The sequence below is a fragment of the Galeopterus variegatus genome, unplaced genomic scaffold (assembly GCF_000696425.1).
Source record: "Galeopterus variegatus unplaced genomic scaffold, G_variegatus-3.0.2 Scaffold46, whole genome shotgun sequence".
NCBI classification, from domain to species: Eukaryota; Metazoa; Chordata; class Mammalia; order Dermoptera; family Cynocephalidae; genus Galeopterus; species Galeopterus variegatus.
Window position 1 is genome coordinate 310,628 of NW_007726157.1, and position 25,696 is coordinate 336,323.

At 37.0% G+C, this 25,696-nt stretch overlaps 1 protein-coding gene across 2 annotated transcripts in view; it reads left to right on the top strand.

The window, feature by feature from the left end:
- ANKIB1 (ankyrin repeat and IBR domain containing 1) overlaps positions 1-25,696 on the top strand; it is a 139,158-nt gene that overhangs the window by 17,274 nt on the left and 96,188 nt on the right. For both annotated transcript variants that reach the window (XM_008572215.1, XM_008572223.1), the window contains exons 2-3: positions 13,148-13,421; positions 19,239-19,539. In XM_008572215.1, the coding sequence (XP_008570437.1) occupies positions 13,234-13,421; positions 19,239-19,539 (489 nt within the window). In that variant the 5' untranslated portion in view covers positions 13,148-13,233. The remainder of the gene's footprint in view (positions 1-13,147; positions 13,422-19,238; positions 19,540-25,696) is intronic.

Below are 25,696 nucleotides of genomic sequence, written 5' to 3' on the forward strand. Positions count from 1 at the left end.
CATGTACCCTTACGACCCCCTCAGCACCAGCTACTTCGCGGAGAGGAGCCATGGTAGAGGAGGGGTGGAGTCCCCAGGAACAAGTCACAGGGGGACTAAAGGAGGGCGCCAAGGCAGGTGAAATAGGAGTCGGCAGGGAACAAGATGGCGGTAAGGTGGTGCTAGAAAATGGCTGGACAGAAGATGGCAACGGAGGAAAAGAAGATGGAGGAAAAGGAGCTGCCTGTGGGGGTTGGGTGACAGGAAATGGCAGCAAAGCGGGGCTGGAAGAAACAGGAGGAAGAGGCAGGAGGGAGAACAGGCTGACTAGGGGGCCCCTCACCCCGCAGCGGCTGCCCCGGATACCAGGGCTGTTTACCGGCCAGCTGGCCGTGCGCAGGAGACAGATCGAGCGGAGTTAACTGAGGAGGTTGGGGAGCAGAGGAAGTTACAGGAAAAGGAGACCGGAAAGGGGGATTTTCGTCTGCAGTGTCAAAATTATCAGAAGTAGCGGGTAGTGGAGGCAGTGAGGATGAAGGGGGTTTGGATGCAAGGAGAACCTGCAAGGAGAGCAGGTGAGACAGAGAGAGGGATTTTGAGCAAGTAGGCAGAAAGCCTCCACATATGAAATCTCTTTCCACTTTCTCAGGCGCTGGCAGTAATTAACAAGGTCCTGGAGAATGTTGGGATTGAGTGTGCCCTCAGGGGGCCACTTATTTTGGTTATCTAGGGGATAATAAGGCCAATCTTGTGTGCAAAATTTAGTGAGGAGTTTGGGTTTGATGTCAGGCTTGAGGGATAGGGTGGTAAGGTTGTTTATGAGACATTGTAAGGGTGAATCACCCCAGAGGGAGGAGGTGGAAGCTCCCATTCCGAAGAGGATTAGAGAGAGAGAGAGAGAGAGAGAGAGGTTTAAAAGGAGGATAGAATGAGCCCTCCAGCTGGATGAGGAGGACAGAACTCAGAGGGCATCCCCAATGAGTCGTGCCATTCCCACGAGATGGGTATGAACCCAGGAGGGAAGGGGGTGTAGGTCGTCACCTAGACCCTCGCTTCCCAGAGGCAACTGTGCCGGAAGCCGGAGGGACCTAGCGCGCTAGGGTTTACTGGATGGCAGGGGTCCTGGACCCGGTAGGAGGAAGGTTAGATGGGTTCAAGGATGAACCCAGGAAGGAGGAAGGTTAAAAGGAGTGAGAGAAAGAGAGAGAGGGAGGAATGGGAGGTTCAGCCTCTGGGGCTGGGAACGTGTCAATGCCGGGGCCGGGGGAATGTGATTAGGGTGAAGGTTTAAATAATCTACAAGCCTGACAAAAGGAAAAGGGGGCTTACCTAACAGATGAGCCGGTGGTGGGTGAAGGAAGCCAGAGCCGGAGAAAACGGACGGGGGCAGACCGTCAATCCCGGGGGGTCACGGACGAGTCGGAGGAGGTCCGAGGAAGGAGTCCCCTGTCACAGGGTGAACTCCTTCCCGGGTTTCGGCACCAAATGAAGGGACACACGGACAAAGGAAGCATGTGAGACCCGGGCTAACAGTTTGCCAGAGAAGTTCCGCTTTATTCAAGGACTGTGCGTACATTTATAGAGTGCTGTGCTCCGGGACGGGAGAGAGAGTGGACAGGGTGGTAACTGATTGGACGGGGCTGGGCAGGAGGTAAGCCTTGACCTGTGACTGGCTGAGGTTTTTTTATTGTTAAATCTGTGAGTTTAGGCTGGAAAGATTTAAATGTAGTCCTTTCTATTCCTGTGATTTTAGAAATTAGTAATATGTTTATACTATAAACATTTTTCATATAGAGAAGTATAAGCTATGTCTTACATTGGTGGACTTTAGTCTCAAGAGGAATAGAGGTTTTGTTATATCAATTATTTCTTATCAGTTGTGTTACTTTATATGCTGTTTTAGTCCGTTTTGTGTTGCTATAACAGAAATACCTGAGACTGGGTAATTTATAAGGAAAAGAGATTTATTTGGCCTACAATTCTGGGACAGCTGCATCTGCCACGGGCCTCAGGCTGCTTCTACTCATGGCGGAAAGTGGCAGGCGGTCGGGGGGTGCAAGCAGATCACATGGCAAGAGGAAGCAAGAGAGAGAGAAGGTGCCAGGGTCTTTTTAAGCAACGAGCTCTCGCAGGAACTAATAGAACGAGAACTCACTCATTAATCTCCCCTCCCCCAGGGAGAGCATTAATCCATTCATGAGGAATCTGCCCCCATGACTCAATCAGTTTCCAACACTGCCACATTGGGGATCAAATTTCCACATGAGTTTTGGAGGGGACAACACATCCAAACTCCATCATATGCATTATCAAATTTAATCTTTTCAATGGCCTTCTGAATATTATTTTCTAGATGAGAAAACTGAGGTTGTCATTAAAAGACTTCCAAAATTCTAGCTTAGAGCTCTATCTTAAAAGCTCTTTCAACTCACTACAGCACATTGCATTAATCTGTCAGAAGAAACAGAATATATACATAACACTAAAATACACTGGCCAAGTTCAAAATAGCCAAAATAATAAATGAGCTCTCATTTGAGAAATAGGAAATGTCATTAAGAACTGTGATAACCTGAAATTACATTGAGAAAGTTAAAGCTAAAGCCAGACTCTTAGGATAGGAATCCAAGGGTCCAGCCCTACCTAGCTATACAACCTTACCTCTGCTTATTCCCCCATGCAAATCCCCAGCTTCAGGCCAACTCATTGTTCTTAAAAACACTTTTATGATATATCCTAAGTTATGCACTTCCTAAGAGTTTGCCTTTACATTGTCAACTGTAGGAAGCCATTGCAGATTTTATAGAAGGTTAACTCCTAAAACCGCTTCCTCTTCACCTACATACTTTATGATCAGATGCTGAACCCTGGTGTCACTGAAACTGACTGCACACCCTAGGAGCAGCCGAAACGTGCCCTTTTCCTTATTTCTCTCCAAGCGAGATGTTTTAATGTTGGACTTGAGTACTACGGTGTATACATTTTAGTAGAAGCAATGCAGATTGAACCTGCATTCAGGCAGCTGTTTTTAACCCCCTCCCCCCCCCCCTGTCTCCTCACCATCAGAGAAGTCTAGTCGAGAGGGGCCAATGGACCTTGTCATTTACATGTGGCATATCTTAATATTCTCGGTTAAGAGGCTGCCTGGAGGTTAGACGTTTGGTACCAAAGTAGTTGATTTTTCTTGGAGTTGCCTTTCTGTTTATTTTCCAGTGGACAACTGGTCCTTCAAGGATTTGTGAGCTTAGGATGTTGTCCTTATTTTTATTTTGTTCTTTTGGATGGTTAATAACTTATACTGCTCTATTTCTACACTCTTTAAGGTTTCTTTCAATAAGTACTGTTCAAAATATATCCAGAATCTAAACACTTCTCAGTACCTCAATTTTTGTGGTCCTGGTCCAAGAAACTGTCATCTGTTTCCTGGATTACCCTTGTAGTCTACAAATTGGTCTTCCCATTTCTATCCATGCCTTCTTACATCTGTTCCCAACGGAGGAGCTAGAATTTTTTTTCACCTTTTTATTTTTAAGCAATTTTAGACTTACTGAAAAGTTGGAAAAATTGTGTAGAGTTCTGTCTACCCTTTACCCAACTCCCCCTAATGTTAACATCTTGCATAGCCATAGTTCGTTATCAAAAATAAGAAATTAACATTGGTACAATACTATTAACTAAACTATATACTTTATTTAGATTTCACCAGTTTTCCACTAATGTCTTTTTTTCTGTTCCAGAATTCAATCTAGAATCCCACATGGCATTTAGTTGTCACGTCTAGTTAGTTTCCTCTAATCTGTGAACAATTGTGTATGTAGTCTTTTCTCATCTTTCATGGCCTTGAAACTTTTGAAGAGTACTGGCAGTTATTTTATAGAGTGTCTGTCAATTTGAGTTTCTGTAATATTTTATCATATTTAGATGATATTATGCATTTTTTCATGAGAATATACAGAACTTATATGCCTTTTTAGTGCATCAGCTTGGGGCACCAGATGTCAGTATGTTACAGATGATGTTAACCTTGATCACTTGGTAAAGGTGGTATCTTTCACTTTATAACTATAGATATCTTGGGGGAGATGCTTTGAGTCTATTCAAATATTCTGTTTCTTCTTAAACTTTTGCCCACAAATTTTAAAATCCATCTAGCTAGTGTAGTAAGGCAAGAAGAAGAAATAAAAGACCTGTGGATTTAAAAGAAAGAAATAAAACTGCCTCTGTTCATGGATGATATGAGTCTACTTTAGATAATCCCAGAAAATGTACAAAAAGACCTTTAGAACTAATACAGTCATGCACTACATAATGATGTTTCAGTCAACAGCAGACTGCATATATGACAGTGGTCCCATAAGATTACAGTGGAGCTGAAAAATTCCTATTTCCATTGTAATGCAACACGTTACTCACATAGGAGCAGTAGGCTAATACTGTATAGCCTCGGTATTTGCTTTGGGTGGCTGGCCAGTATGGGGATCTGAATCCTTGACCTTAGTGTTATAACATCATACTCTAACCAACTGAGCTAACCAGCCAGTCCCCATATAGCCTACGTTTGTAGTAAGTAGGCTATACTATCTATGTTTGTGTAAGTACACTCTGTGATGTTCATACAGTGATGAAATTACCTAACAATGTATTTCTCAGAAAGTATCTTCAGTCATGTTGTTGTTAAGCAGTGCATGACTGTAAGTGAATTTAGCAGGTCAATATACAAATTCAATTGTATTTCTATATATTCATTTCTATATACTAGAAATTTTTATATACAAGAAATGAACACTTGCAATCTGTTTTTCTTTCTTTTTTTTTTTTTTGAAGTACAATTTATAATAGCACTTCCCCCCCCCAAAAGAAATACTTAGGTATAAATCTAACAAAATACATGTACCATTTGTATTACGCAAACTACAAAAATCTCATTGAAAATCAAACAGTATAAATAAATGAAGAGAAATACCATGTTTATGGACTAGGAGACATAGTACAGTTAAGATGTCAGTTCTCCTAGTAATCAAGGCAATATAGTATTGCTGAAAAGGTAGACACACAGAAAAATAGAACAGAATAGGGTCCAAAAATGGATTAACACAAGTATAGTTAATTGGTTTGTGACAAAGATGCAAAGTCAGTTCAATGGAGAAAGCATGATCTTTTCAACAGCTGATGCTGGAACTATTGGATATCTATACTCATAACGCCTTATATAAAAATTTACTGAAGATGGATCATGGACTTAAATGTAAAACCTGAAATTATGAAACTTTTAGAAGGAAATATAGGAAAAAATATGATCTTGGTTAGGCAAAAAGTTTACAAAAGACTGCAGAATCATAGTCTGTAAAAGGGAGGAAAATTAATAAATTTGACTTCACCAAAATTAAAAATTTTGGTCTGTAAAAAACACTAAAAGAATGAAAAGAGAAGCTATAAACTGGGAGAAATATTTGCAAATCACATTTCTTTGTTTATTTTATTTTTTATTTTTGTTGAATCATAATTGATTGTACACATTTTTGGGTTTCAGCATTGACATATGTTGATCAAATCAATATTACTTGCATATATATTGTTTCAAATCATACTTATTCTTTATGCCCCAAGTCCAATCTCTCCCCATCCCCCATCCCTCCCCTCCACCTCTGATAACCCTAGATTTCTTCTCTCCTTCTGAAAGCATAATGGTTACTCTGTCGATTTGTTGCCTAGATGATCTGTCCAATGCTGAGAGGTGTGTTCATGTTCCCCAATATTATCGTAGAATAGATGCTTCTGTCTCTCTGGAATGGGCTTTGTGGAGAGAGACATCCTCTTCTTTTCTTTGGTCTCTGTTGGTGACTCTCCTTCTGTCAAAGCACTCCAGTGGCTGGCGGACTATCTGCACGGTGGTTGTGGCATCTAGCTGCTTTCATGGCAGCCATGGTTATTGTGGTGGCTGTGGTGGGCCACCCACATGGAGGTGATGCTTTTGGCATGCTCCTTACCTAGTTGCTGGTGGCTCCTGGCTCCATACCTCAGGACTCTGGGCAGGCCCCATGGCATTGGTGGTGGGCCTGGTTGTGGGAGGGGGTCCAGTTCCTGGCCCCATAATGCAGGACACTGGGTCGGCCCTGTGGCACTGGCAGTATTCCTGGTTGTGGGAGGAGGGTCCAGTCCACAGCTCCAAGCTTCAGGACCCTGGGTGGGCCCCGTGGCACTGGCGGTGTGCTTGGTTGTGGGCAGAGGGTCTGGTCCCTGGCTTCATACCTGAGGACCCTGGGTGGGCCCCAATGGGTACTCTGTTTTTTCTTTCAGTTCTGTGTTGGATTATTTGCCATTCCCACCACTTAAACTCTGCACTGGAACTAATTTGTTGTCCTTTGCTTACTTCTAAAGTGGGGGAACTTCCTAAGGGGACAAGTACTTGAGCTCTGTGATTGAGCTAAATTGCTGCTGATCCCCTGGGGAAGGCTTTTTGTGCAGCTCAGGTTTTAATGGTTGACTTTACAGGTACTTCCGGGTTTAGTGAAATCCACTGCACCTGGGTTGTGTAGAAACACTGGTCTGGGCCTGAGACTCTTTATCAAACTACACCCCATGCAATTCTATATTCCTGACCAGTCTCCTCTGAGTGGTCCTATGTTGATTGGGAGGCAGATCAGCTGTCCTTGCTGTGCCCCAGTGTTCTCCTGGTGGACTCGTCTCCCCTACCGCCTGTGCTTCAAACAGTTGCCATGGGATGGGCTGTGCTCTGGTCACTTGCAATGACTCACCAGCCTCTAAGTGGCACCTTTTTTTCATTTGTTATGGCTCCTTGGTCCTATATGGGTCCATGGGAACCCTATTAGTGGTATTGCTGGCCTGGGGGCCACTGAGGCCCTCTTATCCCCTGCCACTTTCAAGCAACCTCACCCAAAGGGTATAGCTGCGGCTTTTGCCAGCTCATGCTGCATGCACTCAGCAGCTCCAGCCTGAAATGGCTGGGATTCAAAATGATCAGAGCAGTTTTTTCTTTCTCTCATCATGGCTTCTCCTGCCTTCATGTACTCCATAGGTCTCTGAGCTCTAGTTGCCCTAGCTTGGCTGTTGTTGCTTTTAATAGTTGTAAATTAGTTGATTTGTGGGAGAGAGTGATGCTGGGGACCTCTATTCCTCCATCTTGACCAGAACTTATTTTATTTTATTTTTTGCTGGCCGGTACAAGGTTCAAACCCTGGACCTTGGTGTTATCAGCTCCACACTCTAACTAACCAAGCTAACCAGCCAGTTTGCTAATCACATTCTAATGAAGGACTTTTTTTTACGTAAATTTGTAAGGAACTCACAAACAACAATAATTTATCTTAAAAATGGGCAAGAGCACTAAACAGGCACTTTACAAACCAAGATATACGAATGACAAATAAGCATGAAAACATGCTCAACATCAAAATCATTAGGGAAATGGAAATTAAAACCATTGTGCTATATCCCATTACACATCCATTAGAATGGCTACTAAAAACAAAAACAAAACACCTAAAAACTGACAATTCCAAATGTTGACCAGGATTCAGATTAACTGCTCTTATGCATGGTTGATAGGAATGAAAACTGGTATATCTGCTCTGGAAAACAGTTTGGTGCTTTCTTATAAAGTTAAACATATGACTTATCACATGTCCCAACAGTTCTACTCCTGGATATTTACCTGTATTAGTCTGTTTCTGTTGCTTATAACAAAATACACAGAACTGGGTAATTTGTAAGAAAATGAAATTATTGCTTACAGTTTCAGAGGCTAGGAAGTCCAAAGTCCAGGGAACACATCTGGTGAGGGTCTTGGTGGTGGTGACAGTGACACAGGGCATCACACTGCGAAATGCCAGAGCAGAGAAGTCAAGAGATCAACCTCCTCATGTGCTCTCCTTTTAAAGCCCTCAGAACCACGCCCCTGACCGCCATTATCAATCCATTCACTGCTGCCAGGTTCTACAGTCTAATGAACTCTTCAAGGCCCCACCTTTCAATTAACATAATAGGATTTCTCACCCTCAACAGCTACAGTGGGAATTAAGCCTCAGTGAGGTTGGTGGGGTGGGGATTCTAATCTACAGCATTACCCAAGAGAAAGTAAAACTTAAGTTTACACAAAACCTGTATATGAATGTTGTGGCAGCCTTATTAATAGTTGTCAAAAACTGGAAACAACCAAGCTGTCCTTTAATAAGTGAATGGTTAAACAAACAGTGGTACATCCATACAATGGAATACTACTCAGCAATAAAAAGGATTGAACTATTGATTCATGTATCAACATGGATAAATACTAAATGCATTTTGCTAAAAATGCTAAAGCAAGATCTAAGATAGATGAAGCTCAAAACCCTGTGATGGCTCCTTGTTGCAAAGAGAATAAAATCAAAGCCTTACAGTGTACACCCACTAAAATATAAACTCTATAGGTATAGTGATTTTTATGTTTGTTCATTTGTATTTGTTGACTGAAGAAGGTAGATATTAATACTGCTGGTTTACAGATGAGGAAACAGCTCAAAGAAGTTAAATTATTTAGCAAAATAGGAAAAATTTGAAAACAAGTCCATCTGACTACTACTACACTGTTCCTCACCATCACATTTCCTGCCACGACTTTTGGCTTAGCATACTTTCAAAACTATTCTGTGGTTCTCAACTCTAACCTGCATCTTATAATCAACTGGGGAGCCTCTAAAATTCTCACTCTGATCTTGTCCTCCCAAAGACTGGATAAAATCACCACCCCAGGTGATTCTGATGCACAGTGATAAATAAAATTACTATAGGTCAATAAATGCTTGTTGAATGGGTGAATGAGCAGAATCAGTAGCTTACTATGTTATTTGTCCACATACTTTTGGTCTGCTGTAGTATGTTGATATTTCCTGGCTTTTCTTTTTCTATCCTTATTTCTTTCTTTACCTTATTCCTTGAAAGTTCTCTTACAGTCTCTTTTTTAATCATCTTTTTTTCAATAAGTATTATTGAAGTAACAATTAGAGCTATTTTTGGACTTTGAACTTCCTGGAATATTCTTAGAAAATCATCCCTTAGATTTCAGCTTGCGGTGGGATGGGGTTAGGTTGGGGCTTGCTGTTTGAATGAACTTTCTACTTGTTTCTATACTGGCTAACAAGAAGTTTAGTTGTAAATTTAAGATTGTTATTATCAATAGTGCAGATAATTGCAGAAGGGTGAATTGAGTATATGTATTAATATATATGTATATGTGTGTATATAAACCCAATATGACATACATATAAGTGTGTGTGTATATATATATGTATGTAATATTGGGTCTTCTAGTTAAGCAAAGAATGAGAACCAGTTATTTTGTTTAGGTCAACAACTATAATCCATAAGTAGGACTAAAAGTAATTTACTTTATGGAAACCGATAAATTAGGAGTTGGTTATTTCTGAAGAACTTCATCTTCTGTAAAAGATTTCTGGGAGTAGTTTGTCAATTTAAGTGCACTTGAGTTTTTATTGGAGATTATTAACCTGTGAATGGGAAAGCTGGGAGACAAAAATTTAAAGCTAGAATTATAGAGCTCTTCACAATTAAAAGTTAATCAGAAATTAAGTAAAGCTTCCCAGAGCCCAACGACAGTCTACATTTTTCTTTCTTTTTTTCACTAAATACTTATCAAGTGATGTGCTTTACTAAAAGATGATGAAACCTTGCCCAGGTTTTGCGTGAAAAGATTTAGAAGCCCAAAATAAGGAATTATTTTTACCTTTTTGATAATCTGTTACCTCTTTCATGAAGCTCTGTACAGATTTATTTTGGAGTTGGAGAAATATTAAGGGTTTTGATTCAAACAAAGAAAACAATCACTTCAGGCAATATTAGCTGTGGCTATGAAAAAGTGAGAGGACACATCTGGCAAATTTCTAAGCAAGACTTGTTAAGGATAAATCTGAGGGGAATGGAATGTTTTTAAATGATGCATTTCCTGGTGACTTTCAGACATATTCATCAAATTTCACCAATGAAACAGACTTGAAAATGACTGAAAGCCACAAAATGGTTTCTAGATGCTATTTTACTTTTCAGCATTAGTAACAGTAATACTTAATGCATATTTACAGTATTTTTTTTTAAGTATCTTGTTACTTTAAATAAGTACCCACAAGATACCATTGCTTCCTTAGATATTTCTTTTTTTACATGTTGGATACAAATTATTTTTCTTATAGAACATTTTGCTAAAGTAATAATGTAATGAAAGGAAATACGGGCCGGCCCGGTGGCGCACTGCTATAGTGCGCCGATTGGGAAGTGTGGTGGCGCTCCCGCTGAGGGTTCAGATCCCACGTACAGACTGGCCGCTCACTGGCTGAGCGAGGGGCGGGAGCAACACCAAGGGTTGCGATCCTGTGGCCGGTCCCGGTCCGGTACGGGCGCAACACTGAGGGTTGCGATCCCGTTGCCGGTCCCGGTCCGGTACGGGCGCAACACTGAGGGTTGCGATCCCGTTGCCGGTCCCGGTCCGGTACGGGCGCAACACTGAGGGTTGCGATCCCGTTGCCGGTCCCGGTCCGGTACGGGCGCAACACTGAGGGTTGCGATCCGTTGCCGGTCAGGAAAAAAAAAAAAAAAAAGAAAGAAAATATGTTATCTATTAATCTAATCCAAAATTCTGAAAATGTTTATAATTTGAGCTGCATTCTATCAGGAATGATAAGACCAAAACAACTGAAAGTTTCCAAATTTATTGGAAAGACCTTTTAGAACCCACATGATATCCTTTATATTTGGTTATAGAAAAACATATACAGTAAACTGAATGGAATTCCTCTTAAGAATAATAAATCCTTAAAAGCTTAGAGCAATACAACAAAACACAAGTTATTTCACTGAGAATAAAACACATGGCTCCTAGACTTGTGAAAAACAAAATAATAACAAAACTCCAGGCTGTCTCCTGAAAAGTCCCAGAAGAAGCTGTAGTGTATTGTGATGTTTAGAGTGTGGGAGGGAGGGATTTGCTCCTAATATTCAAGAGGAAATAATAAAGGAGTAGGACTTTAGGCTAAAGGTTCAACAACCCTCTGAAAAATTAAATAAAAAATTTAAGATTTTGTAGTATGATTCAATTAATATATATGTATTTATAGTTTGTATATATATGCATATATATGCACACATGCATTATAAATAGGGTGGGTATTTATCAAACTGGTAACAGTAGTTTTCTCCCAGTAAATAAACTATGGGGTGTATTTTTTGTTGTTCTTTTTTTTAAATTTATATTTTCAAAAATTTCTACCATGCGTATGTATTCATGTATTTAAAATTAAAAATCAACAAAAAAGAACCCTTAGAAGACCCAAATGGTGACCTCATTAAGTATAGTTGTGAGCCAGAAAATGTGTTGCAATGGTAAGTAGGTAGTTAATGCCTATCTCTAAAATAGGCTTGGCAGATGTCTTACCCTGACGTTTAGCTGGAGGGATCCAGGAGCTTCTTATACAATAATATCTGATAATAATATTATTATAATATGTAATAATAATAATATATAATAATATTAAATCACCCAAGGATTTTAAACAATGATGCCTGGGTACTATCCCTAGAGACTCTGATTTAATTGGTCTGGGATATAGCTTGGCCAGTAGGACTCTGGAGTTCTTCAGGTTATTATGATGTACAGCCAAGGCTGAGAGCCACTGCTTAGCTTAAGGAAACAATTCATTTGGTTTTTGGTCCTTTAATTTCTATTCTGTTGAAACTATTACTGCCCTGTACAAAGATTACGTTGAACAGCATATATGTTATTTTTAAGTGTTTTTTAAAGCTGTGTTTTAGTGTGCAGCCTGCCACTGTATTAATCAGGTAACATGATAGACTCATATTGTCTGCCTCTGAGTTTTCCTCTCTCCATTCTATCTTCTGCGTTAACTGACAGTAGTTAATTTTCTAAAGCATAAAATAATTATATCACTGTCTGTATAAAAGCCTGTAATTATCTGTTCTTTTCGGGTTAAAATATGAATTCTTTAAATGGCATCAGCCTGTTTTCAATTTTATCTTCTGTTGGTCCAGTGCTAGAGACCTTGAACTCCATGCATATGCACCATTCCTTGCATAGGCCTTTTTTTTTTTTCATACCTGTCTTTACATATGCTGTTTCCTTCATCACTAATTTTGCTTATACTTCAACAGTAGATTCAGAAACAACATTTATTGTAATAGAAAAAAGCTAGCATTTATTGAACACATTAACTAAGGACTGTCTTGGGTACTTTAAATAAAGTAGCTCTTGTAATCCTCATAGCCATCCCTAAGAAAAGGTTATTTTCCTTGCTGTACAGTTGGGAACCTGAGGCCTCTAGAGAGTGAATAACTTGCTTAAAATTACACAGCTAGTGTAGGCAAATATGGTATTTCAAACTCCAAGTATAGTATTTGTTTCTATGACCTTCATCCACCCACCTCACAATTGTTTCAGTAGTAAATACCCATATGGTTATTATTGTAGCCTCTTTCCAGACATAATATGCATACACATTAGATGTTCTCAGCCTTGTTTTGAACTCTTTATAGTAGAAGCAAATAAATTTAATGGTCTTAATTTAATGGTTTCCATTGTTCTATGTATTGCTGTAACTATTGAGGATCAGTGAGTTGTGTAGTCCTATTTATCTACATTTTAAAAATCTTTTCTCTGATGTCCTTGTAAGTACTAAGTAGTTTCACTTTTCCTTTAGTGTAGTTTAACATCCATTCTGGAGTTCTTTATTTGAGCAAATTTCCTACATTTTTCACTATTCTACAAATTGGCTAAGTAAGATTTATACATAATTTATACAAAAATTTAAGTGTTTTCAACCATAAAATTCAGTCAAGCTCACTTCCTGCCCATGTGAAGAGGAAAATTGAAAAGCTTATATACGTAGATAAGTTTTGTACTACAAAGTACAGCCCATATCTGTGTGAAAAAATGTTACAGTTTAACATGAAGTTAATTTGAGCAATGTTAAAAATTTGAGATTTTTATTGACTATTGAGATAAATTGGCTAAAGCACAATACAGTTTGTTCCCTTACATGTGCTTTCCAGATTTTATTAGTATTTCTAATTGTGATATTGTTTCTTTAGGATACTGCTTCATAATTATTATTTCACAATCTAATTTGAATAACTTTTCCTCCTTCAGAATGTGAAACATGTTGCAGAAGCATTCAAGAAGTGGCTGAAAGGAGAAGGAAAAAAGTGTCACTGCCTATCAGAAAAACACAAAACATGGGAAATACAACCACCAAATTTCGTAAAGCACTCATCAATGGTGATGAAAACCTGGCCTGCCAAATATATGAAAACAACCCTCAGCTAAAAGAATCCCTTGATCCAAATACGTCTTATGGGGAGCCCTACCAGCACAATACTCCATTACACTATGCTGCTAGACATGGAATGAATAGAATATTAGGGTAAGTATTATGGTAAACCAATTGATAACAAATTGGCGAAAGGGAAAAAAGAACTGTGATCTTTAAAAGTATATACAGGGCCAGCCTGTGGCTCACTCGGGAGAGTGTGGTGCTGATAACACCAAGGCCACGGGTTCGGATCCCGTATAGGGATGGCTGGTTAGCTCACTGGGTGAACGTGGTGCTGACAACACCAAGTCAAGGGTTAAGATCCCCTTACCGGTCATCTTTTAAAAAAATAAATAAATAAAAATAAAAGTATATGTAGACATATTTGTGTGTTGTATGGTATTATAGTGAGTTAAACTTTCTAAAATGGAATATACCTAAATTATTTGGTATGTTTTCTTTATTATGATTTAGTATTTTTTTCTTTATTGTACCTAAATTAGACCAAAAGTTTTAATAATGAGGTTTACATATTCTTGTTGCTATAAATATATTTTGACCCTCAGTGTGTTTCATAGTGTGAATTCTTGATAATACAGTTTTTAATTTATAGCATTTCAATTCTACAAAAGTACTTGCCAGCTGTCAAAAAAATTACAGGGAATTGTGCAAAAGGCAGAGTTCTAAGCTCTCGTTAGTTATTTTATGTTGAAAAACAGGTACTTTTGCTTTGTCTAGTCATGATCGGGCTTGAGTTTCCTTTCTTTTAATGGGGTTCAGTTAGTTGAAAAGACTTTTCTTTTTTTTTTTTTTTTAAAGGTGACCAGTAAGGGGATCTTAACCCTTGACTTGGTGTTGTCAGCACGATGCTCACCCAGTGAGCTAACCGGCCATCCCTATATGGAATCCAAACCCGTGCCCTTAGTGTTATCAGCTCCGCACTCTCCCAAGTGAGCCATGGGTCGGTCCCGAAAAGACTTTTCTGGAAGTAAAATATTTTCTTAAAACTGAAAGTACTAAGAAACTTTTAAAAAAATCTCTTCCAGAAGAAAGCATCAGTGACTTAGTGAATATGTCTAATTTATTTATATGGAGATTTTTACCTCATTACATGGGAATTACATTTGATATTTGCTAGCTTATAAATGAAGGAAACAGGATAGAATGGTAGTTCCAAAACAAGCTTAATTTTTTAAGAAGATTATGCAGCTATGGAAGTCAGGTGCTTGAAGAAAAAGAAATACTTCTTTGCTTATACAGTGAAATATAATTCTTAAACCAATATTCAAACCTCTTAAGAACGTGACAAAAAAATTAACTTTCAACCTTTTTTTCTATTTCTTCTGTATATAAATTGTTCGAATTAAGCTGCTCTTTGGTATCCCCAAAACATGCCTTGAGTGTTCTGTCTGCCAGGTGTGTCTCTCTTCCCCATTCTTCTCACCTTTCTCTTTCTTATCTAAATCTTGCTCTTCTTTCAAGGTCCTGTGCCTGCTACATCTATCTTCTTAATATTGTTATAAGCCATAGGAACCTGAACTTTTTTTTTTTAACTTCTATGGCTCTTTTTTGTTTGCATCACTAATTTGGTATTTACCACCTCATTGTATTTTAGAACTTTGTATACCTTCTCTCTGCCTACATATGTTATAGCTATTTTTTTTAAGGTAACTTCTTTGTACTTCTAGCATGTAGCACAGTATCTTAACACAGAGTAAGTAGAAATTTTATAAAATCATTTGTACAAAGAAATGTTTTTATGATTAGGATTTGTGAATGAGAAAAATTCCCTAAATAATTTAGGTCATTCAGGCCCATGACTTTATTGAGTATATCTTGACTTTTGTGGATATTTCTGGTACCTCATTTTTGCATTTATCTGAAAACACCTGCTTAGAAGCCATCTCCAACGCTTGTTTGCAATTTTGTATTTTTCTTAATTGAGATAATGCATATAGAACATTATATGCATTATCTTGATTATAGGAAGACCCAGATTGGGTCTTCTCTGTGTTAATGACACCACTATATTGTGCTGATGTAATAATGGCGAGTGTTTATTGAGGGCATACTAGGCACTAGTGCTCTATATGCATTATCTCAATTAATCCTCATTGCAGTTCTGTGAGATAGTTTCTTGTCTGCATTGTACAGGTGAGAAAACTGAGGCACAGTAAGGTTAAACAACATGTCAGAACACTCACAGCTTATAAGTGGCAAAGCTGATTTCCCAGGCAGAGGACTGTGGGCTCTTAACCACTGTGCTATACAGCCTCTTACCTTTACAGTTAGATCAACCTATTTGTCAGGGCTGCCTCAGCCACTTATTAGCAAGGCAAGTTACTTAGTCACTCTGCACTGCAGTTTCCTTATCCTTAAAATGGATATTTATCTCACAGCTTGTAGGAGAATTAATCAGTTAATGTATTATGTGTCTATTATGTTGCCTAACATACAATATACACTTGATAATATTTATTACTTCTCATCTCTATAACCCCAAATATGTTCAATTTATCCTTGACTTACTCTTCTTCTTTACCTAACCTGCTACTAAGTTCACTAAGTCTTATCTCTTAGATTCACTTCTTTCCATTCCCATTGCCCTAGGCTTAGTTCATTCTTATCAACCCCTGCTCCCAATACAGTATCTGGCTCCTAAAGGGTCTTTTCGCAAATCTGTTCTTCTTACAATCTCATGTCCAGATTAATCTTCCTGAAGCATAGCCTTTCAATGTTCTTTCTGTCTTGAAAAAATTATAACAATATCCTATTGTCTGTGTTATTCTATTTGGCTTCCCAAACTCTCTTTACTTCTGCCCTCATTCTACCCAGTTAGCCTAAACTCTCATTACTCTCTAACATGATCTCATCAGTCAAATTGATTGATTGACTTTCCTCTTGCTTTCCTTCCCCACCTTTAGGAATGCCACCCCCATAGCTTTATTTCTGTTGTTCCTTTATTCTCACATGTCTTCTTTCTTCTCTACCTATCCTTTAAGTTTTAACTCGGTTTCTGCCTTATTCATGAATTCATCCCCAACTACTCTGACATGAGTATTCTTTCTGTTCTCTGAAATCCCTAGAACTTACTTTTTTTTTAACTGAGTTTATTTAGGCAAAGAAAATCAAAACAGAATAAAGCAAAACAAAGCAAACAAAACAAAAATGATTCATGAATCTGGCAGCCTTCTGAACCAGAGCAGGTTCAGAGAACTCCAACCAGTAACATGATCTGACAGCATTTATAGGAAACAGACTTCAGTGCAGTGTAGAAACAAGTTAATTGGTTACAGCTTAATCTGTAAATTGGTTAACTAAAGCTCAGCTACTGTAGTTAATCTTCATATTAGTTTGGTCAGTTAAGCTTAGTGTAGGAGGAGCCTAGTACAAATCAGTGGTCCCCACAAATTTGTTAGCAAAACAAATCCCTGGGGCTAGCCAGTTAGCTCACTTGGTACATGGTGTTGATGATAACACCAAGGTCAAGGGTCTAGAACTTACATTTAAAACCATACTATCATTATTAAACTCATTTCCTTTACTAAATTTTAAACATCATAAATACAGTGCTAGACACTTAGTATTGTTCTCAATGAATTACTCATTGCTTAATTTATTAAGACTTTCTAACATGACCTTTTTGTTTTGTTTTCTTAGATTGAGCATTTTCAGTGAAATTCTAAAACTATTGATATAGCTTCCTAATATTGAACATTCCAATAATATTTAATATCAAGTCTTATATATGATTATTTAAAACTTGTATGGAATAACAACATAAAATACATTTAAATATTGTTAAACTAAATTAATATGTATATTTTAACATAAAAGAAACCAAATATGAAAATATTTTTTAACCATTTATAGTATAACTTACAGATATACTTTATAAAATTGGAAAGCCTTATATAAGAAAGTCATTTAGTCTGTTGATTCTTAAAATGTGTTTTAAGGATGCCTGGATCCCAAGACTTCAAAGGGTACATGAAGTCAAAACTATTTTTATAATAATACTGATAAGCTATTTGCCTTTTTTACTGTGTTGGCATTTGCAATGATAGTGCAAAAAATGGAGAGAAAACTGCTGGTGCGTTTAGATGAATCAAGACAGTGGCACCAAAGTGTACTAGTAATCACTGTTAGGCACTTGTTAAAAAATATAAAGGCAGTTTCACTTAAAAATATTCTTAATGAAGCAGTAACATTAATATTCCGTGTGACATATGGGAAGTAGGGATAAAACACTCCTGCTGCATTTTGAGGTCTGACGATAGCTTTGAGGAAGAGCACTTGTACTGTTGTTTGAGTTGTGAGTTAAAGCACTTACTTTTTTATAGAACACCATTTTACAAATAGCAACAACAACAAACAATGGTTATTCAGACTTGGTACGTGGCCGACATTTTCTTGAAAATGAATTGAGTTTGTCAATTCGAGGAAAACAACTGCTAGTATTTGTTACTAATGATAACATTTGAGCTTTCAAGTGAATATTGAAATTTTGGAAAACTTGTCTTTACTACCTTCAGCATGACAACTTCCCAATACTAAAAGACTTTTTTTAAAAAAAAGATGACCGGTAAGGGAATCTTAACCCTTGACTTGGTGTTGTCAGCACCACGCTCACCCAGTGAGCTAACCGGCCATCCCTATATGGGATCCGAACCCGTGTCCTTGGTGTTATCAGCACTGCACTGTCCCATGTGAGCCACCGGCTGGCCCCTAAAAGACTTTTCTAAGATTGGCAATGATAAATGTGACAACATCTGGAAGTTCTGTATAACTCAGCGAATGAATATTTTTTCAAAGATCAGTGTACAATTTTTAAAAATTATGCATGGGTAAAAGGTTTATTCAAAATATAAGGTAGACCAGTGGATTTTATTTTATTTTATTTTATTTTATTTTTTTTGTCTTTATTTTATTTTATTTTATTTTATTTTATTTTATTTTATTTTATTTTATTTTATTTTATTTTATTTTATTTTATTTTATTTTATTTTATTTTATTTTATTTTATTTTATTTTATTTTATTTTATTTTATTTTATTTTATTTTATTTTATTTTATTTTATTTTATTTTATTTTATTTTATTTTATTTTATTTTATTTTATTTTATTTTATTTTATTTTATTTTATTTTATTTTATTTTATTTTATTTTATTTTATTTTATTTTATTTTATTTTATTTGCAACCCTCAGTGTTGCCCCCGCACCGGGCCGGGGACCGGCAACGGGATTGCAACCCTCAGCGTCGCCCCCATGCCTCGCTCAGCCAGTGAGCGGGAACCGGTCTGTATGTGGGATCCGAACCCTCGAGCAGGAGCGCCACCGCGCTTCCCAAGCGGCGCACTATCCAGTGCGCCACCGGGCCGGCCCATAGACCAGTGGATTTTAATGTAACAGTACAAAAAGTTCATGGATACAATTTCAGATACTGCATTGCAACTAACCTTTAAGAAACTATCACTTGTTAAATTTTTGGTATAGTATCAAATATAAAATATTCACAGTTATCTGAAAAAGCTATTTTAAAACACTGCTCCCCTCTCTGATGATATAAAGGCTGGATTTTCTTCATATACTTGAACCCAGACAACATACTGCAACAGATTGAATCCTATGAGAATTTGGCTATCTTCTATTTAAAAAGACATGAAAAGAGACTTGTCAATAAGTAAAACAATGCCATTCTTTCACTTAATTTTTAAAAATAGCTACACATAGCATTGTGAAATGAAAAATAACTAATGTGTAATGGATTTATTTTTTAAATTAATATATAACCCACCTAAACAAAAGCTCTTAGGAACCTGCAGTAATCAGCTTAAAAGTAGAGCTTATTTTTAAATTTATATTCTGTGTATTTCAAGGTAGGAAAAAAGTGGTTTTCATCCTTTTTTTCTTTCTTTCCACTTTAGAACTTTTCTTTTTGGTAGAGATGGAAATCCAAATAAACGGAATGTGCACAATGAAACATCTATGCATTTGTTGTGTATGGGACCTCAAATTATGATATCTGAAGGAACCCTTCATCCTCGCCTAGCACGCCCCACAGAAGATGATTTCCGAAGAGCAGATTGTCTGCAGATGATCTTAAGATGGAAAGGAGCAAAACTTGACCAGGGTGAATATGAGAGAGCAGCTATTGATGCTGTTGATAACAAAAAAAATACACCCCTGCACTATGCTGCTGCCTCAGGGATGAAAGCCTGTGTAGAGGTAAAACTTTACTTTTTTAATATTCTGCACTGTAAAATTTATGTCTTGGTTAATAATCACTGCTTATTTTGCTTGTCTTAACAGAAATGTAACGAGTCATTTTTGCCCCTTTTGTCATTCTAAAAGAATCAGGGCCTCTTTTAAATAAAGTTATTTCATTGGCTTAGGAGAAAAAAACACTCTGCTGTTAAAATAGTCAATGTTTGGAATAAAAATTTGCTAGATCTCCTAAGATAATGGTCATCAATTAAGCCCTATTGTATTGAGAGTAAAAGTTTTAGTAGAGATACATTCTGCTTTTTTCTGATATTTTTTTTTTTTGTAGCCAGTTTATAGAATTTACACATGTTGAATGTGGCAAATCTTAGCAAGTGGGACTTATAGTTATATTATCTAGAATTGATCAGTTCACTAAGCAATGGATAAATATTAATACATGTATTGAGGGTTTTATAAAAACACTTGTAATTTTTTCTATGAAATTAATTCTTTTTAAAATTTTGTTTATAATTGACACATAATTATAAATGTTTATGGGATATGGTGTGATGTTTCAGTACATGTGTACATTATATAATGATCAAATCAGGGTAGTTAGCATATCTGTCACCTCAAACATTTATCATTTCTTTGTGGTAATAACATTCAAGATTCTCTTTTCTAGATTTCGTGAAATGTACAATATATTGTAGAAACTGTAGTCACACTATTATATAATAGAACACCAGAACTTATTCATCCTATCTAACTGTAACTTTGTACCCATTAACCAACCTTTCCTCATCTCCCTCTCCCCTCTACCCTTCCTAGCCTCTGGTAACTACTATTTTGCTCTCTACTTCTGTGAGAACAACTTTTTTACATTCCACATATGAGTGAGGCCATATTGTATTTGTTTTTCTGTACCTTGCTTATTTCACTTAACATAATGTTCTGTAGGTTCATCCATATTGCCACAATGGCAGGATTTCATTCTTTTTTTTATAGCTGAATCATATTCCATTGTGTATATATACCGCATTTTCTTTATCCATTGATGGACATTTAAGTTGATTCCATCTCTTGGCTATTGTGAACAATGCTGCAATAAACATGGGAGTGCAGATACCTCTTAGACATACTGATTTCATTTCCTTTGGATATATACCCAGTTGTGGGATTGCTGGATCATACAGTAGTTTTATTTTTAATTTTTTGAGGAATCTTCATGCTTTATTTCATAATTGCTGTTCTAATTTATGTTCTCACAGTGTATGAGAGTTCCTCTTTCTCTGCATCTTCACCAGCATTTTATTTTTTGTCTTTTTTTGAAGGGGTGGATGGCTGGTATGGGGATCTGAACCCGTGCATTTTTTTGTCTTTTTGATAATGGCCATTCTCACTGGGGTCAGATGATATCTCATTGTGGTTTTAATTTGCATTTCCCTAATGATTAGTGATGTTAAGCATTTTTTTCATGTACCTGTTGGCCATTTGTACATCTTTTGAGAAATGTCTATTTAGGTCTTTTGTTTATTTTTAAATCAGATTATTTGGCTTTTTGCTATTGAGTTGTTTGAGTTCCTTATATATTCTGGATATTAACCCCTTGTCAGATGCATAGTTTGCAAATATTTCCCATTCTGTATGTTGTGTTTTCACTCTGTTGATTGTTTCCTTTGCTGTGCAGAAGCTTTTCAGTTTGATGTCTATTTTTGCTTTTGTTACCTGGAAAACACTTGTAATTTTTATATGTGTTATTTTTTCTGTTTAATCTGCATTAACTTGTTCCTGAATACATACTGTATTTGATTTTTTCCATGTATATTTCATGTATAAATACATAATATATATAAAATATCTAATGAGCTTAAAGTCACACATATAATACGGGATCTTAACTAAGCTAAGAAATCATTACTCTATATAGTATCATCACTAGTATGCATACAATAGAACTGTTGTTTTTCAACTACCAACATTTATGTTAGTTCATATATATATCATAGAAGTTCTTTTGCATAGATGTATTTAAGTTTGAATGGGGAGCATTTTAGATCAGATCACAGAGTATCTTCATTACTAAAAATCTATACCTTTAATGGAAAAGCAATGATCTTGATCAGATTAAAATATATACCTGAAAATTTAGTGTTTTCTTAATGTCATTCATGTATATATGCTTTATACTTATAAATTGATCAGTATACCAAAAATATGAATGTCCATTTTCTTATTACAGGATTACAGCCACTTTATACGATTTCTCTAGTATATCTGGTGTCTATTCTTTTCACTTCTAGAATTCTTATGATCTTATTTTTTGTTTACTACTATTATTTGTGATACTTGTTAATCTTTTAGCATCTTTGTCATTTTATTTCTTGGGTTTGTGTCACCTTTGCCCTCTAGTTAGTGACTGTTGTTAACTTGAAACTATTTTTTCATTCAGTGCTTTCTAACATTGATTCAGTGTGGTGGAAGAGAGGAGGGACTAATATCAGAATTCCTGAGGTTTTTTACACAAGCCTTTCTGTGTATTTTTCTATGCCCACATCCTGTGGAATAATTCCTGCTGTAGTTGTCTCACCATTATTGATGAGGCTAATCATATTTCTCAAGTTTGTTAGGGTAGAAAATAGCTTATTCTTGATAGTAGCAATAGTGTTCTTATGTTGCTGTTTTAATATCTTGCTGCCAAAACTTCTCTATAAGCATTGCTTTAGTAGTTGTTGATTGTGGAGTATATTTACAATGACATGAATATTAAATTGTTTTAAAAATTGAGTGTGAGGCTGGCCGGTGGGGCACTCGGTAGAGTGCGGCGCTTGGGAGCGCGGTGGCGCTCCTGCCGAGGGTTTGGATCCCATATAGAGACCGGTCCGCTCACTGGTTGAGCGTGGTGCGGGCGCGACACTTGAGGGTTGCGATCCCGTTACCGGTCACGAAAAAAGACAAAAAAAAGGAAAAAAAAAAATTGAGTGTGGTGTTTTTACCAGCTTTACTTTTTGCTCAGTGAGGGAAATTAGTGCCAGGCTTTGCAGGCCTGGTGATTTGCTTGAAGTGTGTGTGTGTGTGTGTGTGTGCGTGTGTGTGTGTGTGTGTGTGCGTGCATGTGTATGTGTTTTAACTATTTAATCTGTCAGCATATCACATTTCGTAAACTGCACTATTTGGTGACTGTTTTCAATTTTCTATATTCAGAATAGGTTTTTTACTTAATGTAAATCATTCCAGATGGAGCCCTGTAAATATCTTACATCTACTCTAGTTTTCATCAACAAATTTCAGCATATCACTGTGCCTATATAAAACTTATCTTTAATCTCTTGTATATACTTGACTGTATTCTTGCCCAGCCTTATGACCTTAATGACTTTTGATTTTGCTTACTGTTGATTAAACTAGAAGAGTTTCCCAGGGAAGGAAGCATATGATAACTAATCTCCAAAGGCTTTATTGTGTTTTGTAGTGTGATTGCATAAAATAAATACATTGAAATATATAACCTACCATATAGGTGTAGTTCTTAGAGTGTTAGTCTTCAGGTATCTTCAAGTGGTGTCATACTACTTTGATGAACAGGAAAGGCTTAGATTTCTCTTATAAAGTTTACTATCATGGGTAATTTAAATACTTTTTTCTTAACTTGTTTCTGTACATCATTGTTTTCCGTCTTTAGCCGTAAGAATAATAATTATAACAACTAACATGTGTATAATGCTTTCTAGTTTTCATAGTGCTTGTTGGTACCAAGCATGATATAAAGGTTTGGGTTGAGTGAAAGCGTGTCCCCAAATATTTATTAATTTTTTCATGTAACTAAGAGGTTTCAGTATGGTGGAAAGAACACTGGTTTTCGTCTTGGTCCTCACAGTGACTATCTGTGGTACCTGGTATGAGTTACTGAACTTCTGTGATAGTTTCCTATTGAGTAATTGGGATAGATAATCTCTTAGATCTCCTTTTAGCACTAATTTCCTATTAGCCTGCAATCGTAGTAAAATATATCCCATTTTCAGTGACTAGCCTTTAAGATTAAAGAGATTATTTTTTTTCACTATGATTAAGGCTAGCCTGCTTTTTAACTCTCAGATGACTTACATCTCTGGAAGTATGTCTTCTCTACTTGTTGAAAATGTTTTTCTTTCTGTATATTTATTTAAGAATAGAATTGAAGTCATCATTTGACAATTACAGTGCATTTAATTATTATTTTTTTTTTTTTTTTGTCCTTTTTGAGACCGGCCGCACTGCGCTCAGCCAGTGAGCGCTGTGAGCGCACCCGTCATCCCTATATAGGATCCGAACCTGCGGCGGGAGCACTGCTGCGCTCCCAGCGCTGCACTCGGCCCGCATTTAATAATTTTAACAGACATTTTCCTATGGCTCATTATTTTGAATGATAGAAATGAGATATTTATTTTAAAACTTCCCCTTCTCCCTGTGATAATTGTGTTTCACAATAAGCCCCACCCCCAAACATAAAATTAAAACCTCTTAATTACAGAGTTCTTCTGGGAACCACCAGGTGTGAGGACATCACTGGCTGTATGTAGAATTGCATTGGTATGTGTCTGTGATGCCTAGCACTGACATCTCTGATATTTCTCATTCTACGTTGCTGCCTAATTGACTTCGTCTTATGGATGTTCCAACAGTCTCTAAAGTCAGCATTTCTAAAACTGTGCTCAGTCATTTTCTCTATACACTCACTTCTCCTCTGCCTTGTTTTTATTAATGATACTACAATTAAACTCATCCACTCTTGATATCTGGACTACCTGGGACATTTTTCTCTTTTTTTTTTTTTTATTGTATCAAATTCATATCATTCATTGGCAGAGTAGAGCTCTTCCTTGTTTCTTCTGGCTAGCCCCTCCTTTTTATGGATACTCTGTAACACCCAGGGCTTTATGTCGAATCCTTGGTTTAGTGTATTTTTTCAGAACTTCCTTAAGCAGGAAAATCTGGAGTTTCACAAATATTAATTATTCAAAATTATTTATGAGAAAAGTAACGCAAAGAGCAGTAGTTTACAATTGTTTGAGAATTGGAAGTGCTTATATGATAAACATTTATTAAGGGCAAATAGTAAATAAAGTCCTTGTAATTCTAATTTTTTCATATTCCAAAGAATTATTCAGGGGTCATCAAACTTTTTTCTGTGAAATCCCAGATAGTAAATATTTTAGGCAACTCTGCCATTACAGCCTGAAAGCAGCCATAGACAATACATAAAAGACTATGGCCAGTGTTCCAATAATCTTTATTTATGGACATCGCTACTTGAATTTCTAATAATTTTCACATGTCATGAAATATTCCTTTAATATTTTTCAACCATATAAGGATGTAAACCATTTTTAGTTCATGGACTACAGAGAAACAGCAGGCTGGATTTGGCCTGTGGGCCTTACTTTATGATGAACCCCTGCATAATGCAAAGAATTGGGAAAATAAAACAAAGATTCCTTCATACTTTAGAACCTTTTACAAATACATAAAATAGCATTATCAATATGTAACGAGTCTTATGTCCTTTAATTATACAAAGGTTTTAAAAAGTATTCTGTAATGGTTGTCCAGCGCACAAAAATAAAACTCCATTATGTCATGAATCTAACAAGAATTTTATATAATTAATAATACACTTTTTTCTTAGTTGCTAAGAGTTTTTGTTTTCTACTTTGGAATACAAGTGGGTTTTGGAGAGGAATGATGGGTTTGGTCAATTAGCATGGTCCAGTAGAAAGTCTAATGATATTTCTCCCCTTTATAGACTTCCCTAGAGCAAGCCTACTTTTTAGGCCTCATTTTATTTCTATTAGTGCTTGACCTATAATAGTGATTCAGTAAATGGTGGATGTGACAGAGGTTGTTATATTTTTTATAGTGCTTTGGTCTTTGTGAAAAGTTCTTTTTAAAAATGAGTGTTATGGGGCTGGCCCGGTGGCGCACTGCTACAGTGCGCCGCTTGGGAAGCGCGGCGGCGCTCCCACCAAGGGTTCGGATCCCACGTACAGACCGGCCGCTCACTGGCTGAGCGAGGAGCGGGGGCAACACCGAGGGTTGCGATCCCGTTGCCGGTTCCGGTCCGGTACGGGCGCGACACTGAGGGTTGCGATCCGTTGCCGGTCACGAAAAAAGACAAAAAAAAAAAAAAAATGAGTGTTAT